This window comes from Cherax quadricarinatus, chromosome 40 (assembly GCF_038502225.1).
Source record: "Cherax quadricarinatus isolate ZL_2023a chromosome 40, ASM3850222v1, whole genome shotgun sequence".
Lineage (NCBI taxonomy): Eukaryota > Metazoa > Arthropoda > Malacostraca > Decapoda > Parastacidae > Cherax > Cherax quadricarinatus.
In genome coordinates, this window is record NC_091331.1 from 19,580,371 (window position 1) to 19,598,184 (window position 17,814).

At 37.7% G+C, this 17,814-nt stretch overlaps 1 protein-coding gene across 3 annotated transcripts in view; it reads right to left on the reverse strand.

Annotated features, from left to right (window-relative positions):
- Nucleotides 1-336: 336 nt before the first annotated feature.
- LOC128687331 (ubiquitin carboxyl-terminal hydrolase 31-like) overlaps nucleotides 337-17,814 on the reverse strand; it is a 525,901-nt gene continuing 508,423 nt past the window's right edge. For 2 of the 3 annotated variants that reach the window (XM_070092772.1, XM_070092774.1), the window contains 2 exons: nucleotides 15,777-15,904; nucleotides 337-3,369 (listed from right to left, as the gene is read on the reverse strand). In XM_070092772.1, coding sequence (XP_069948873.1) covers nucleotides 1,633-3,369; nucleotides 15,777-15,904 — 1,865 coding nt within the window. In that variant the 3' untranslated portion in view covers nucleotides 337-1,632. The remainder of the gene's footprint in view (nucleotides 3,370-15,776; nucleotides 15,905-17,814) is intronic. The other variant, XM_070092773.1, reaches the window with a different exon arrangement.

Consider the following 17,814-nt stretch of genomic DNA (forward strand, 5'->3'; position numbering starts at 1 on the left):
GTAACAAAGATTTATTGTAGGTATTGAAAATACAGTAACGCAAGCAAACTAGTAGTATAAAAAAAGTAGTTACAGTAGAAAAGATGGACAGATATAATTCTTTAGAGTTAAGTTCAAATTTAAAGTATATAAACTATTTATTTATTTAAATTTTAAAGTATACCTGGAGAGGGTTTCAGGGGATCAACGCCCCCTGCAGCCCGGTCTGAGACCAGGCCTCGTATGAGAGACAACCAAAAATAAAGACTGACAGAAAATAATGCAATATGAAATACAAATCAATCTCCCAATTCTATTACAATACATAGGATGTTAGGTCTAATGAAAAGAAGAAAAAAAGATATAGCAACTATATTATTATTATTCTGACCAAATATATACAAATCAAGTGCCTTCATAAAATAACAAAACTGATATGTTTCCTGTCAAATACATTACCTTTAGGCTGATTTTTCAAATCTAGCAGCCATAAATACAAAAAAAAAGAAAAAATATCAAGCACACCACAGCCATAATAATGTACACAGAATATAAAGCCAGAAGCCTAAACACAATATAATTTCCCCCCTGCTTAATTTTTAGCATAATTAAATATTTGGTTGTCAGTATATGCCAGTCAGATAAGCACAAAAAACTTTTGGGTATATCCAGTGTTGTGGTAGCAACAATATCATTGAAATTTTATCCCGTAAATAAAGACAAAAAAAAATATGTTACATTCTGCTAATTTTTTTCCCTCCCCCCTCCATTTGCAAGAGGAATGAATGCCTAGCTTAAGTTATATATACACACATGCATACACTTCAATACTGCCGATTGACAGGCATTGCACTTACAAACGTTGACACTCCACATACGTATTTACTAATTATAATCTACAATATATAAAAAATGAATATGCATACTGAAAATGCAACATCACATTGTTGACATCTGTAAAAACCAATTTTTACTCTGAATTACTGCTGCCTGTCCTTTTCGTGAAGAAGTTTGGTACGGTGTACAGATTGTCACTGGCACAGGAACACCCCTAACAAATTTGAGCTGCCAGTGGTCAAACTGGTTCAAACCATCTGTCACAATCTATCACACCTGAATAATTATACTCAATATTTATATATCTATATATATATATATATATATTATATACTTAAACTCACTTTAGGCACATTTTATAAAAATTCTAATAAACATTTCTCAGTAAAAATTATTTACAGTTTTTATATGTATGAAATCTGCAAATATGGAATGTATAAACAGCATGTGCATTGTGAAAAAAGCATATGTGCATCATAAAACATATATTCAACCTGAATATCTTTAAATCCTACAGATTTGCATTAAAGATAATACACACGGACCGTATAAATACGGTATTAAAAAGAACATACTGTAGGCTTTCTTCAAAAGCAATTCCAAAGCTGCACATGGCCAATCCCAATTGAGTAGGATGCACGGCTATCATTCGGGACATACGACCAACAATCATTACGTACATCATGGTAAAATTAAATAAATTATATCACACTTGGTTCAAAAAACCTTTTGTTTTATGCAATTTTTATTAAAAATTACTGTTTGCTAAAAGTTAAATGACTCTGGTAAGAAGTGCAAACAGCAATGTAGGCGCTATCATACGCTGGACTCTGTAATTACTGGGGGATTTGTGGCAGTGTTAGGTAGTCCCTTAGGATAGTCTTGCGAGGAGCAGTGGTCCCGGCTTTCGTACATTCTGCTCTTTCCTGTCATATCTCCTCTATCGTATACACAGTCTCGTTCACATCTAGACTCTCCTCTACTAAGCTTTAAGTCATATTTTGAATCTCTATCATATAATAGATCTCTATCATATCTATAATCTCGATTACTCTTGGAATCTCCATCATATGTATAATCATAGTCCCTTTCACACAAGCCCTCGCGATCATATTTGTAGTCTCTGTTATAGTCCCTGTCAAAAAGACTCTCTCTTTCAAACTTATAGTCCCTATCAGCTCTCATTTCTCTGTCATATTTCATGTCTTTATCAAAGTTGAGATCACCATCATATCTCAATTCTCTGTTATATACAATTTCTCTATCATATCTACACTCCCTTTCATACTTGGCTCCACCATGTTCATATTTAACTTCTTGATCATAAATAGATTCTCTGTCATTGGACTGTTCTCTCTCGTATTCTAGATCTCGTGTGTCACATTTGGTATCCTTGTTGTACATGAAATCTCCTCGTTCAAATCGACTTATTTTGGAACTCACACCATTATAGCAGTTCTTGACTGAACCACAGTAACTAACAGATGGTAGTAAATTTTGATTTTTACAATTATTCATGGGTTTCTTTGTTGATACCACATTTTCCTTCCTACTAACCAAAGACCTTTGATTCTTGAATGAATCTGCAGAAGAATCCCTTGGTTTCATTGTATTTCTTGGGGCATACAGTCTAGGTGAACTATTAAAGCTACTTGTAACAGGAGTCTTTGGGCGTGGTACTCGTGGACTGACTGTTGGTGTGTTTATTACAACAAAACTTGCAGTTTTGTTAGCGTTCGTACACCTGGTTGACACTTTGGAGGGAACAAGATCTGCTGATGACTCGTATGTTTTGGACAAAGGCGCGATTCTCACTTCAGGTGTTGAATCAGGAGAGAGACCAAATGTCTTATTTCTCCTGTGATCATCTATATTACCATTCTGATACATATGATCTACACCATTTACTACAGAATTACTAGCAATGCTAGAGTTACTGCATGAACTAACCATACTAGGTGTACGGGACACAACTCTCACACGGGACTCGCACACTCCTCCACTTGAGGATTCACTGGGGTTTCTTGGGCGGAGAGTAAGAGTAATGACACTACGTTTGGGTTGCCCCTCACTATGTCCTTGATGAGCTGCAAGCACTTCTGGTGTAGCTGGGTGGATTCGTACTTCAGGAGTTTGCTCCTCTTGGCCACTGTCAGTCTCGTGATTTTCTATTAAAGGCATGTTGGTATCCTCGTTCATTTCTTTGTCATCCTGTGTAGATTCTTCATACCCATTCATGGTACAATGAACTGGTACTGACTCGCTAGCATCAGTCAAGTCTTGGTCTCTTAAGGCTTGACATCGTGATATCAGAACAGTTTTGCTTGTTGAATTCCGTGGCATTTCTGTCATTTCTTGATCACACTCTTGCATATCGGCAACACTGTTTTCACACTCCATATGTAAATCACCATTATCAATTCCATTCTGAGTTGGTAACACCTCTACTTTAATTGTTTCTATCTTCAAATTAGACTTTGGTACATCATCAGTTGGAGACTCTTCATTTTCATGTAATGTGTTGGTGGACCTTCTCTTCAGGACAGGCGATTCCTAAAAATAAATACGAGTTGTTTAATTTATAGCTGTACATATACTGTATGTGTGTGTGTACTCAACTAATTGTGGTTTCAGGGGTCAATTCATATCTCCTGTGTGTGTTTTTGTGTGTAAAATATATATATATATATATACAGTGGACCCACGGTTAACGATATTTTTTCACTCCAGAAGTATGTTCAGGTGCCAGTACTGACCGAATTTGTTCCCATAAGAAATATTGTGAAGTAGATTAGTCCATTTCAGACCCCCAAACATACACGTACAAACGCACTTACATAATTGGTCACATTCGGAGGTAATCGTTATGCGGGGGTCCACTGTATATATTATATATATATATATATATATATATATATATATATATATATATATATATATATATATATATATATATATATATATATATATATATATATATATATATATATATGCAATAAGATCACAGTAAACAGGTGATTTTAAAATATGCAAAACAACCACTGTGAAAGAGTATTGAAATTCCAAGCGCTTTCGTGACTACTCACATTGTCAAGGAACTATGAAAGTAATACATCAAAGGAAGGCAATTAAAGGGCTTAGACTGTGAGGTGTGGTCTAAGCCCTTTAATTGCCTTCCTTTGATGTATTACTTTCATAGTTCCTTGACAATGTGAGTAGTCATGAAAGCGCTTGGAATTTCACTACTCTTTCACAGTGGTTGTTTTGCATATATATATATATATATATATATATATATATATATATATATATATATATATATATATATATATATATATATATATATATATAGTAGGTTGGTAGACAGCAACCACCCAGGGAGGTACTACCGTCCTGCCAAGTGAGTGTAAAACGAAGCCTGTGATTGTTTTACATGATGGTAGGATTGCTGATGTCTTTTGTCTGTCTCATAAATATGCAAGATTACAGGCATGTCTTGCTACTTCTACTTACACTTAGGTCACACTACACATAAATGTACACATTTATTTATACACACTCATCTGAGTTTTCTTTGATTTTATCTTAATAGTTCTTGGTCTTATTAATTTTCCTTTTATATCCATGGGGAAGTGGAATAAGAATCTTTCCTCCGTAAGCCATGCGTGTTGTAAAAGTCAACTAAAATGCCGGGAACAATGGGCTAGTAACCCCTTTTCCTGTAAAGATTACTAAAAAGAATAAGAAGAAGAAAATTGTCAAAGTGGGAAGTCTGAATGTGCGTGGATGTTGTGCAGATGATAAGAAAGAGATGATTGTGGATGTTATGAATGAGAAGAAGCTGGATGTCCTGGCTTTAAGTGAAACAAAGCTGAAGGGGGTGGGAGAGTTTCAGTGGAGAGGAATAAATGGGATTAGGTCAGGGGTTTCAAATAGAGTTAGAGCTAAAGAAGGAGTAGCAATAATGTTGAAGGATAAGCTATGGCAGGAAAAGAGGGACTATAAATGTATTAATTCAAGGATTATGTGGAGTAAAATAAAGATTGGATGTGAAAAGTGGGTTATAATAAGCGTGTATGCACCTGGAGAAGAGAGAAGTGTAGAGGAGAGAGAGAGATTTTGGGAAATGTTGAGTGAATGCGTGGGGAGTTTTGAATCAAGTGTGAGAGTAATGGTGGTTGGGGATTTTAATGCTAAAGTGGGTAAAAATGTTATGGAGGGAGTAGTAGGTAAATTTGGGGTGCCAGGGGTAAATGTAAATGGGGAGCCTTTAATTGAGCTATGTGTAGAAAGAAATTTGGTAATAAGTAATACATATTTTATGAAAAAGAGGATAAATAAATATACAAGGTATGATGTAGCACGTAATGAAAGTAGTTTATTAGATTATGTATTGGTGGATAAAAGGTTGATGGGTAGGCTCCAGGATGTACATGTTTATAGAGGGGCAACTGATATATCGGATCATTATTTAGTTGTAGCTACAGTTAGAGTAAGAGGTAGATGGGAAAAGAGGAAGGTGGCAACAACAAGTAAGAGGGAGGTGAAAGTGTATAAACTAAGGGAGGAGGAAGTTCGGGTGAGATATAAGCGACTATTGGCAGAAAGGTGGGCTAGTGCAAAGATGAGTAGTGGGGGGGTTGAAGAGGGTTGGAATAGTTTTAAAAATGCAGTATTAGAATGTGGGGCAGAAGTTTGTGGTTATAGGAGGGTGGGGGCAGGAGGAAAGAGGAGTGATTGGTGGAATGATGAAGTAAAGGGTGTGATAAAAGAGAAAAAGGTAGCTTATGAGAGGTTTTTACAAAGCAGAAGTGTTATAAGAAGAGCAGAGTATATGGAGAGTAAAAGAAAGGTAAAGAGAGTGGTGAGAGAGTGCAAAAGGAGAGCAGATGATAGAGTGGGAGAGGCACTGTCAAGAAATTTTAATGAAAATAAGAAAAAATTTTGGAGTGAGTTAAACAAGTTAAGAAAGCCTAGGGAAAATATGGATTTGTCAGTTAAAAACAGAGTAGGGGAGTTAGTAGATGGGGAGATGGAGGTATTGGGAAGATGGCGAGAATATTTTGAGGAACTTTTAAATGTTAAGGAAGAAACAGAGGCAGTAATTTCATGCACTGGTCAGGGAGGTATACCATCTTTTAGGAGTGAAGAAGAGCAGAATGTAAGTGTGGGGGAGGTACGTGAGGCATTACGTAAAATGAAAGGGGGTAAAGCAGCTGGAACTGATGGGATCATGACAGAAATGTTAAAAGCAGGGGGGGATATAGTGTTGGAGTGGTTGGTACTTTTGTTTAATAAATGTATGAAAGAGGGGAAGGTACCTAGGGATTGGCAGAGAGCATGTATAGTCCCTTTATATAAAGGGAAAGGGGACAAAAGAGACTGTAAAAATTATAGAGGAATAAGCTTACTGAGTATACCAGGAAAAGTGTACGGTAGGGTTATAATTGAAAGAATTAGAGGTAAGACAGAATGTAGGATTGCGGATGAGCAAGGAGGTTTTAGAGTGGGTAGGGGATGTGTAGATCAGGTGTTTACATTGAAGCATATATGTGAACAGTATTTAGATAAAGATAGGGAAGTTTTTATTGCATTTATGGATTTAGAAAAGGCATATGATAGAGTGGATAGAGGAGCAATGTGGCAGATGTTGCAAGTATATGGAATAGGTGGTAAGTTATTAAATGCTGTAAAGAGTTTTTATGAGGATAGTGAGGCTCAGGTTAGGGTGTGTAGAAGAGAGGGAGACTACTTCCCGGTAAAAGTAGGTCTTAGACAGGGATGTGTAATGTCACCATGGTTGTTTAATATATTTATAGATGGGGTTGTAAAGGAAGTAAATGCTAGGGTGTTTGGGAGAGGGGTGGGATTAAATTATGGGGAATCAAATTCAAAATGGGAATTGACACAGTTACTTTTTGCTGATGATACTGTGCTTATGGGAGATTCTAAAGAAAAATTGCAAAGGTTAGTGGATGAGTTTGGGAATGTGTGTAAAGGTAGAAAGTTGAAAGTGAACATAGAAAAGAGTAAGGTGATGAGGGTGTTAAATGATTTAGATAAAGAAAAATTGGATATCAAATTGGGGAGGAGGAGTATGGAAGAAGTGAATGTTTTCAGATACTTGGGAGTTGATGTGTCGGCAGATGGATTTATGAAGGATGAGGTTAATCATAGAATTGATGAGGGAAAAAAGGTGAGTGGTGCGTTGAGGTATATGTGGAGGCAAAAAACGTTATCTATGGAGGCAAAGAAGGGAATGTATGAAAGTATAGTAGTACCAACACTCTTATATGGGTGTGAAGCTTGGGTGGTAAATGCAGCAGCGAGGAGACGGTTGGAGGCAGCGGAGATGTCCTGTTTAAGGGCAATGTGTGGTGTAAATATTATGCAGAAAATTCGGAGTGTGGAAATTAGGAGAAGGTGTGGAGTTAATAAAAGTATTAGTCAGAGGGCAGAAGAGGGGTTGTTGAGGTGGTTTGGTCATTTAGAGAGAATGGATCACAGTAGAATGACATGGAAAGCATATAAATCTATAGGGGAAGGAAGGCGGGGTAGGGGTCGTCCTCGAAAGGGTTGGAGAGAGGGGGTAAAGGAGGTTTTGTGGGTAAGGGGCTTGGACTTCCAGCAAGCGTGCGTGAGCGTGTTAGATAGGAGTGAATGGAGACGAATGGTACTTGGGGCCTGACGATCTGTTGGAGTGTGAGCAGGGTAATATTTAGTGAAGGGATTCAGGGAAACCGGTTATTTTCATATAGTCGGACTTGAGTCCTGGAAATGGGAAGTACAATGCCTGCACTTTAAAGGAGGGGTTTGGGATATTGGCAGTTTGGAGGGATATGTTGTGTATCTTTATATGTTTATGCTTCTAGACTGTTGTATTCTGAGCACCTCTGCAAAAACAGTGATAATGTGCGAGTGTGGTGAAAGTGTTGAATGATGATGAAAGTATTTTCTTTTTGGGGATTTTCTTTCTTTTTTGGGTCACCCTGCCTCGGTGGGAGACGGCCGACTTGTTGAAAAAAAAAAAAAAAAAAAAAAAAAAATATATATATAAGTAGAAGTGATGCAAGGAGGGAAGAGTATATGGAGAAAAAGAGAGAAGTTAAGAGAGTGGTGAAGCAATGTAAAAAGAGAGCAAATGAGAGAGTGGGTGAGATGTTATCAACAAATTTTGTTGAAAATAAGAAAAAGTTTTGGAGTGAGATTAACAAGTTAAGAAAGCCTAGAGAACAAATGGATTTGTCAGTTAAAAATAGGAGAGGAGAGTTATTAAATGGAGAGTTAGAGGTATTGGGAAGATGGAAGGAATATTTTGAGGAATTGTTAAATGTTGATGAAGATAGGGAAGCTGTGATTTCGTGTATAGGGCAAGGAGGAATAACATCTTGCAGGAGTGAGGAAGAGCCAGTTGTGAGTGTGGGGGAAGTTCGTGAGGCAGTAAGTAAAATGAAAGGGGGTAAGGCAGCCGGGATTGATGGGATAAAGATAGAAATGTTAAAAGCAGGTGGGGATATAGTTTTGGAGTGGTTGGTGCAATTATTTAATAAATGTATGGAAGAGGGTAAGGTACCTAGGGATTGGCAGAGAGCATGCATAGTTCCTTTGTATAAAGGCAAAGGGGATAAAAGAGAGTGCAAAAATTATAGGGGGATAAGTCTGTTGAGTGTACCTGGTAAAGTGTATGGTAGAGTTATAATTGAAAGAATTAAGAGTAAGACGGAGAATAGGATAGCAGATGAACAAGGAGGCTTTAGGAAAGGTAGGGGGTGTGTGGACCAGGTGTTTACAGTGAAACATATAAGTGAACAGTATTTAGATAAGGCTAAAGAGGTCTTTGTGGCATTTATGGATTTGGAAAAGGCGTATGACAGGGTGGATAGGGGGGCAATGTGGCAGATGTTGCAAGTGTATGGTGTAGGAGGTAGGTTACTGAAAGCAGTGAAGAGTTTTTACGAGGATAGTGAGGCTCAAGTTAGAGTATGTAGGAAAGAGGGAAATTTTTTCCCAGTAAAAGTAGGCCTTAGACAAGGATGTGTGATGTCACCGTGGTTGTTTAATATATTTATAGATGGGGTTGTAAGAGAAGTAAATGCGAGGGTCTTGGCAAGAGGCGTGGAGTTAAAAGATAAAGAATCACACACAAAGTGGGAGTTGTCACAGCTGCTCTTTGCTGATGACACTGTGCTCTTGGGAGATTCTGAAGAGAAGTTGCAGAGATTGGTGGATGAATTTGGTAGGGTGTGCAAAAGAAGAAAATTAAAGGTGAATACAGGAAAGAGTAAGGTTATGAGGATAACAAAAAGATTAGGTGATGAAAGATTGAATATCAGATCGGAGGGAGAGAGTATGGAGGAGGTGAACGTATTCAGATATTTGGGAGTGGACGTGTCAGCGGATGGGTCTATGAAAGATGAGGTGAATCATAGAATTGATGAGGGAAAAAGAGTGAGTGGTGCACTTAGGAGTCTGTGGAGACAAAGAACTTTGTCCTTGGAGGCAAAGAGGGGAATGTATGAGAGTATAGTTTTACCAATGCTCTTATATGGGTGTGAAGCGTGGGTGATGAATGTTGCAGCGAGGAGAAGGCTGGAGGCAGTGGAGATGTCATGTCTGAGGGCAATGTGTGGTGTGAATATAATGCAGAGAATTCGTAGTTTGGAAGTTAGGAGGAGGTGCGGGATTACCAAAACTGTTGTCCAGAGGGCTGAGGAAGGGTTGTTGAGGTGGTTCGGACATGTAGAGAGAATGGAGCGAAACAGAATGACTTCAAGAGTGTATCAGTCTGTAGTGGAAGGAAGGCGGGGTAGGGGTCGGCCTAGGAAGGGTTGGAGGGAGGGGGTAAAGGAGGTTTTGTGTGCGAGGGGCGTGGACTTCCAGCAGGCATGAGTGAGCGTGTTTGATAGGAGTGAATGGAGACAAATGGTTTTTAATACTTGACGTGCTGTTGGAGTGTGAGCAAAGTAACATTTATGAAGGGATTCAGGGAAACCGGCAGGCCGGACTTGAGTCCTGGAGATGGGAAGTACAGTGCCTGCACTCTGAAGGAGGGGTGTTAATGTTGCAGTTTAAAAACTGTAGTGTAAAGCACCCTTCTGGCAAGACAGTGATGGAGTGAATGATGGTGAAAGTTTTTCTTTTTCGGGCCACCCTGCCTTGGTGGGAATCGGCCGGTGTGATAATAAAAAAAAAATAATAAAATATAATATATATATATATATATATATATATATATATATATATATATATATATATATATATATATATATATATATATATATATATATATATATATATATATACACACACACATATACATACATGCTGGCCATCTCCCATTGAGGCAGGATGGTCCAAAAAAAGAAAAACATTTTCACCATCATTCACACAATCACTGTCTTTAACAAAGGTGCCCAGATATGCCAGTTCACATGTCAGTCTAAACAGCACATCCCAAACCCCTCCTTTAAAGTGCAGGCATTGTATTTATACACTCTCCAAGTCATTCTACTTTGTTCCATCCTCTCTAAATGACTAAACCACCTCAACAATTGTTCTTCAGCCCTCTGACTAAAACTTTTAGTAACTCCACACCACCTAATTTGCACACATTGCCCTTAGACATGACATCTCCACTGCCTCCAGCCTCCTCCTCAGTGCAACATTCACACCCATATAAAAGTGTTGATATTACTATACTCTTGTATATTCCCTTCTTTGCCTCTATGATGGATAACGTTTTTTGTCTCCACAGACAACTCGATGCACCACTCACCTTTTCGCCTTCATTAATTCTATGGTTAACATCGTCTTTCATAAACCCATCTGCTGAAAAATCTACTCCCAAATATCTGAGCACATTCACTTCTTCCATACTTCCTCCAATGTGATATCCAGTTTTTCTTTACCTAACTCGTTTGATACCCTTATCACCTTACTCTTACCTATGTTCGCTTTCACCTCTCTTTACTTTGTAACTTCTCTTCAGAATCTCCCAAAACCACAGTATCATCAGCAAAATGTAACTGTAACAACTCCCATTTTGTATTTGATTCCCCATAATCTCACCCCTCTCCCCAACACCCTAGGATTTACTTCTTCTACAATTCCATCTATAAATATGTTAAACAACCATGGTGACATTACACACCCTTGTCTAAGGCCTACTTTTACTGGAAAGTAATCTCCCACTCTCCTACACAAGCTAACCTAAGCCTCACTATCCTCATAAAAACTCTTTACAACATTTAGTAACTTACTACCTATTCCATACACTTCCAACATCTGCCACATTGCTCCCTATCCACTTTATCATATGCCTTTTCTAAATCAATAAATGCAATGAAAACATCCCTACCTTTATCTAAACTGATATATTGGATCATTATTTAGTTGTAGCTACAGTTGGAGTAAGAGGTAGATGGGATAAAAGGGAAATGGCAGTAACAAGTAAGAGAGAGGTGAAAGTGTATAAACTAAGGGAGGAAGAAGTTAGGGCGAGATATAAGCAACTATTGGCAGAAAGGTGGGCTAGTGCAAGTATGAGTAATGAGGGGGGGTTGAAGAGGGTTGGAATAGTTTCAGAAATACAGTTTTAGAATGTGTGGGGCAGAAGTTTGTGGCTATAGGAGGGTGAGTGCAGGAGGAAAGAGTAGTGATTGGTGGAATAATGAAGTAAAGGGTGTGATAAAAGAGAAAAAGGTAACTTATGAAAGGTTCTTACAAAGCAGAAGTGTTATAAGAAGAGCAGAGTATATGGAGAGTAAAAGAAAGGTGAAGACAGTGGTGAGAGAGTGCAAAAGGAGAGATGATAGAGTGCGAGAGGCACTGTCAAGAAATTTTGACGAAAATAAGAAAAAAATTTGGAGTGAGATAAACAAGTTAAGAAAGCCTAGGGAACGAATGGATTTGTCAGTTAAAAACAAAGTAGGAGAGTTAGAAGATGGGGAGCTGAGGTATTGGGTAGATGGCGGGAATATTTTGAGGAACTTTTAAATGTCGATGAAGTAAGGGAGGTGGTAATATCATGTACTGGTCAGGGAGGTATAACATCTTTTAGGAGTGAAGAAAAGCACGATGTGAGTGTGGGGGAGGTGCGTGAGGCATTACGTAGAATGAAAGGGGGTAAAGCAGCAGGAACTGATGGGATCATGACAGAAATTTTAAAAGCAGGGAGGGATATTGTGTTGGAGGGCTTGGTATTTTTGTTTAATAAATGTATGAAAGAGGGGAAGGTACCTAGGGATTGGCAGAGAGCTTGTATAGTTCCTTTATATAAAGGGAAGGGGGACAAAAGAGACTGTAAAAATTACATATACAGGAATCAGTTTACTGAGTATACCAGGAAAAGTGTACGGTAGGGTTATTATTGAAAGAATTAGAGGCAAGACAGAGAGTAGGATTTTGGATGAGCAAGGAGACTTTAGAGTGGGTAGGGGATGTGTAGATCAAAAGGTGGGAAGTACAATGCCTGCATTTTAACCCTTTCAGAGTTTCTGACGTACTAGTACGGCTTACGCACCAGGGTTATTGATGTACTAGAATGCCTAAATTCTAGCGCCTCCAAATCTAGTAGGCCTACATATAAAAGAATGGGTCTATGTGGTCAGTGTGCACAGCATAAAAAAAAATCCTGCAGCACACAGTGCATAATGAGAAAAAAAAAAACTCCGACCGTGTTTTTGGTTTAAAACAGTGACTTTGCAGTCTATTTTTGTGTGGTATTTGTGGGTGTATTCTAGTTTTCCTGGTCTCGTTTTATAGAATGGAAGACACATTACAGAAATTGAGATGATTTTGATTGGTTTCATAATGAAAAGCACCTTGAAATTGAGCTCAAAGTAGCAGAAATGTTCGATTTTTACCAAATTTCAAAAGTAAACAAATCACGAAAAAGCATCCAATACACATCAACTGGTGAGTCTAATAATCTTTCACAAGTGCACTAGTATTATTTATACCATTTCTATACTAATGCAGTAGTCTGCATAACAGTAAATCTTCTATTTTTTGTGAGAATAAAAATTCAAAGTGGAAAGCAAAAGAGATGTAAGAGGGGCCTGGGGATGTAACTAATGAACAGAGAAAATGTTATTTTAGTGCCAGGAATGTCTGTCTTGCTTATTCTGCACCCTATTTGAAGATTAGCATCTTCTGAAATTTGTGTGAAACTGGCAAAATTGCCAATTTCTGACCACTTTATTGGATACTTGAAATCAGTAAATGGGTTGTTTTGTGTACTCATTCGATAGAAAGAATGGAGTTCTAGCGAAATAATGATTTTTGTCGACTAGTACACTGAAATTGGCCGAAAATAAGGCTCAAAGTGGGCGAAATCGCCAATGCATAAACATCGTCGAGACCGCTAACTTTGCGAGAGTATAATTCCGTAGGTTTTCCATCAAATTTCATACTTTTGGTGTCATTTTGATCGGGAAAAGATTCTCTATCATTTCACAAGAATTTTTTTTTTCCCCCCGAAAAAATTTTGACTCTGAGAACGAGTTTAGTAGAAGGCCTCTCGACCCTGAAAGGGTTAGAGGAAGGGTTTGGGATTTTTGCTGTTTGGAATAACATCTGAACTGTCGTGTGTGTGTGTTTGTGTGTTCCTCTGCAAAGACAATGATTATGTATGAATGATGGTGAAAGTGTCTAGTCAAGTATTGAATCAGTTTTTTTTTTTAAAGTAAATTAGAATAGGATGGTTAAAGATTCACTTTTAAACTGGTATCAGTAATTTTTACTTCTATCATATGATAAAAATATTTAAAATATGAGAAGAAAAACAACCCTGAAAGCAGAGTTAGATGCATTCCAAATGAATAAAGGCACTGGAAGATGTACTACAGTAATCCCCTAATTTTTAATGAATTCTCAATTTAAAAAAACTGAGGGCCAGGTCCCAACTGTTACATAAAATTGGCGTTAGACTAGAGTACTTGTATGTAGAAATATACAAAGAAATGAAATAGGGAGGAAGCAAAAAAAGAGGAGTATAATTTGTTCCTTGTTACAGAAATGAACAAAGATCATAAAAAGAGTTGTTTATTCTTTGTAATCTTGATGTATGAAAGCTATATAAATCTAGAATTTGTGTTAACAAAATAAATTATCTGAGGAATAAAGGAGCTGTTACTTAACCCTTTCAGGGTTTCCGACGTACTAGTACGTCTTAAGCGCCAGGGTTACTGACGTACTAGTACACATAAACTCTAGTGTCCTCAAATAAAGCAGGAAAAGGTTGGTAGTCTTAGATGTGAGAGAATGGGTCTCCATGGTCATTGTGCATGGTACAAAAAAAATCGGGGACCCAGTGGTGCATTGTGGGAAAGCCATTTTATTACACCTTGTTCACCATGTCTAGCGCTAAGAAACTCCTCACTCCTCGGCTAATTGGGGCTCTTTTGTTCCCAAGCGAAGTTCAAACACAGATGGAAGTGTCAGTGAAGATGAATTTCATGGTTTTGAGGAGTTTGTGACTGAAAGCAATGTCCAGGAAACCTGAAGGAAAGAAGGAAGGTAGGAAGAAAGGAAGAGATGAGAGGAAGGAAGGAGACCATCAACCTAGGATAACCCAAAAAATTCAGATAGTGACTTATTTGCATGTGGGTTTGTGCTGCGAAGAGGAAGTTGACAGGCAGTGAGGGTGGTGAGTGATGGTGTTATTTGTCATTGTGACACTAATTACACCGGTGACTCGGCATATTTACAAGTCCACCCCCACACAACAACTACGAGCTTTACAGAAGCTGTAGCAGTTCTGGGAAGTGTTCAGTGACTTCATGTATGTGATAGAAAGATAGTAATAAACAACATTTTTTATTGTTGGTTTGTGTAAACATGTTTTGTAAACAATATAATGACTGTGTGGTTATTGTGTAGCATACATCAAGTGAATATACATTCAATATACCTTATATTGGTCTCACAGGCCATAAAAGGTACTTGAAGGAAGGAAGAGATGAGAGGAAGGAAGGTAGGTAGGAAGAGATGAGATGGAAGAAAAGAAGGAAGGTAGATTTTGTGGGGAGGAAGAAATGTGTTGTGGAATGATGCATCATCGTGACACAAGACACATCGGTGACTCAGCATATTTACAAGTCCACCCCCACACAACTGCAAGCTTTCAGAACCTCTTGTAGTTTTAGAAACCTGTCCAGTGACTCTATATGTGTATATATATGATAGAAAAATAGTAATAAACAACATTTTTTATTGCTGGTTTGTGTAAACATGTTTTGTAAACAATATAATGACAGCAAAGTTTGTGTTGTTATTGTGTAGTATACAATGAGTGAATATATACCAAATAGTCTTTATATTGGTCTTAGAGGCCATAAAAGTTACTTGAAAAAATAAAATATTAAAAAATAAAAGAAAAAAGTAGAAAAAACAAAATAAACTATTACCGGGTGACTGGCAGTCGGCGATGTTGCCGTATGCGGTTCAATTTCTGTCAACTTCGCGCCTCCATATCTCCGTATAATACTCACAAAAAAAAATATTTCATGAGAAAAATTTTTTTTTCTAATATTTTTCAACCCTGAGAACAAGTTTGGAAGAGGGCCTGTCGACCCTGAAAGGGTTGAGAGGGAGAGATGACCAATATAAAAATACATCATATATTCAGAAAAGCCAGAATGTCACAGAGGATGACTGGTTCTATCCCTGGTATGGGTGGAAATGTTTCCTTTTGCCTCTTGTCCCCTGTTCACCTAGCAGGAAGTAGGTACCCTGGGTGTTAGTTGACTAATGTGGGAAGCACTCCAGGGAAAGGAAGGAGTAGAATACCTTAGATAGGGCTGGGCCTTGAAATAAGCTGAGGTAGGAAACAGGATGTGTAAAATAAAAAATAGCTCTAGATTAGAGAGTTTGCTAAAAGTAACTCTGTGATAGCAACAGTGAAATTTCTGCAAGTGGAGTTCAATTAGTAATTCTAAGTGTGAAGACAAAAAACATACATCATGTGAGGCCAGTGGTGCTTCAGTGTCAGATGCATGTTCCCTTTCTAGTGATGACTGTCTCTGGTTCCTTACATTCACTGGTAGTGTCCCATACGACCTTCCTCTCTCAAAAGGTGGTGGTACTGCTGAAAGATAGATTATAAATCAGTATAGTACTAATGAGGTGCTATGATGACTTTTAAAATATAATTCATTAACATATAGACACTCATGGCAAATTAGACATTACATTCTTTTAAGCCTTTCACTGTCAGGACCCCTGAAAGTAAAAGTGCTGACAAAATTGAGAATTAAATAAAGTGAAATAGTAGAGAATCGTTTTCTGAATGTAATATATAAAAAAATACAAAATTTAACAGAAGTGTCATGGAATTATGCAGGTGCAAAGTTGGCTGTCTGGGCACAATTTATGCAATGGCAATTTTGCCCACTTTGAGCCCTGTTTTAAGCCAGTTTTGAAGCTCAATTTGATAATTTTGTGCAATTTTGCTAGTATACTTTCTGTTCTAATGACTGAGCACAAAAAAATTCCATTCAGCTATCATAACTACTATATAAAGTGCACAGAATTTGGTAAATTTTACACAAAATTAAATAATTCCACTATAATTTTTCTTTTTTTAACATGTCGGTTGTTTCCTACCGAGGCAGGATGACCAAAAAAGAATGAAAAAACTTTCATCATCGTTCAACACTTTCACCATCATTCATACATTATTATAATCAAAAAGAAGTGCTAAGCATCATTCATGCATAATCACTGTCTCTTAAATAATTTATTGCAGAGGCGCTCGGATACGACAGTTTAGATGTCACTTCGAACAGCCAATATTCCAAACCCCTCCTTTAAAAATAATAGTCCAAAATAAACATTGCAAATATTCCAGTCACTAAAGCAATAATCCCCCCTGTTCATTACTATAAATCTAATGCAGTATTCTGTTACTGCAGACACAACTAAACAACTGCTTAATGTCTAGAAGTAAATAAATTGTGCTACTTCTACTTACACTTAGGTCACAATACACGTGCATGTACACATATCGGTATACAGTAGTCCCCCCAAATTCACGGGGGCTACATTCCAACCCCGTTTTCTTTTGTATACGTACGGTAAATATACGTTAATAATTTAATTTAGTAAATGTAAAGTTAAATGTACAGGTACTACCCAATATAAGGAAATTTTGCTGAATTTACATTAATATTTATGTTACAAAATTATCAAATTATATTTTTCTTAATATTTAGCGTTAAAATGCATAAAAAATTCAGAACTGCGAATTCCCTGGGGTCCACCATACACACCCATCTATGGGGAAGTGGAAAAAGAATCCTTCCTCCACAAGTCATGTGTGTCATAAAAGGCAACTAACTAAAATGCTGGGAGCATAGGGCTAGTAACCCTCCTCCTGTACAGGGTACGAGGTGAATGGCACCAGTGAATAAGATGTAAGCAACTGCTGGGGGAGAAAGATGTGCTAGTGAGAGTATAGGTACTGTAATGAGGTGGAAGAGGTATGGGGGTAGATTTAAGATGGCAGTGTGCAGCAAAAGTTTATAGATATAGGAGGGTGGGTGTGGAAGGGAAGAGGAATGATTGGTGGAATGAAGTAAATGGAGTGGTAAGGGAGAAAAAGTTAACATATGAGAGGTTTTTATAAAGCAGAAGTGATATAAGGAAGGAGTAAAAGAGAGGTTAGGAAGATGGTGAGGGAATGTAAAAGGAGAGTGGGTGGGGGTCTATCAACAAATTTTGCTGAGAATAAGAAAAAGTTTTGGAGTGAGATTAACATGTTGAGAAAGCCTAGGGAACAAATGAATTTTAGTTTAAAAACAGAAGATATTTATTTGATGGGGAGTTCGAGATATTAAAAAGATGGCGGAAATATTTTGAAGAGAGAGTGATTTTATGCACTGACCAGGGAGGAGGGAAGGAGGCAATGGGTAGAATGAAAGGGAGTAAAGAAGCTGGGATTGATCTGATCAAGACAGAAATGTTACTAGCAGGTGGCAATACAGTTTTGGAGTGGTT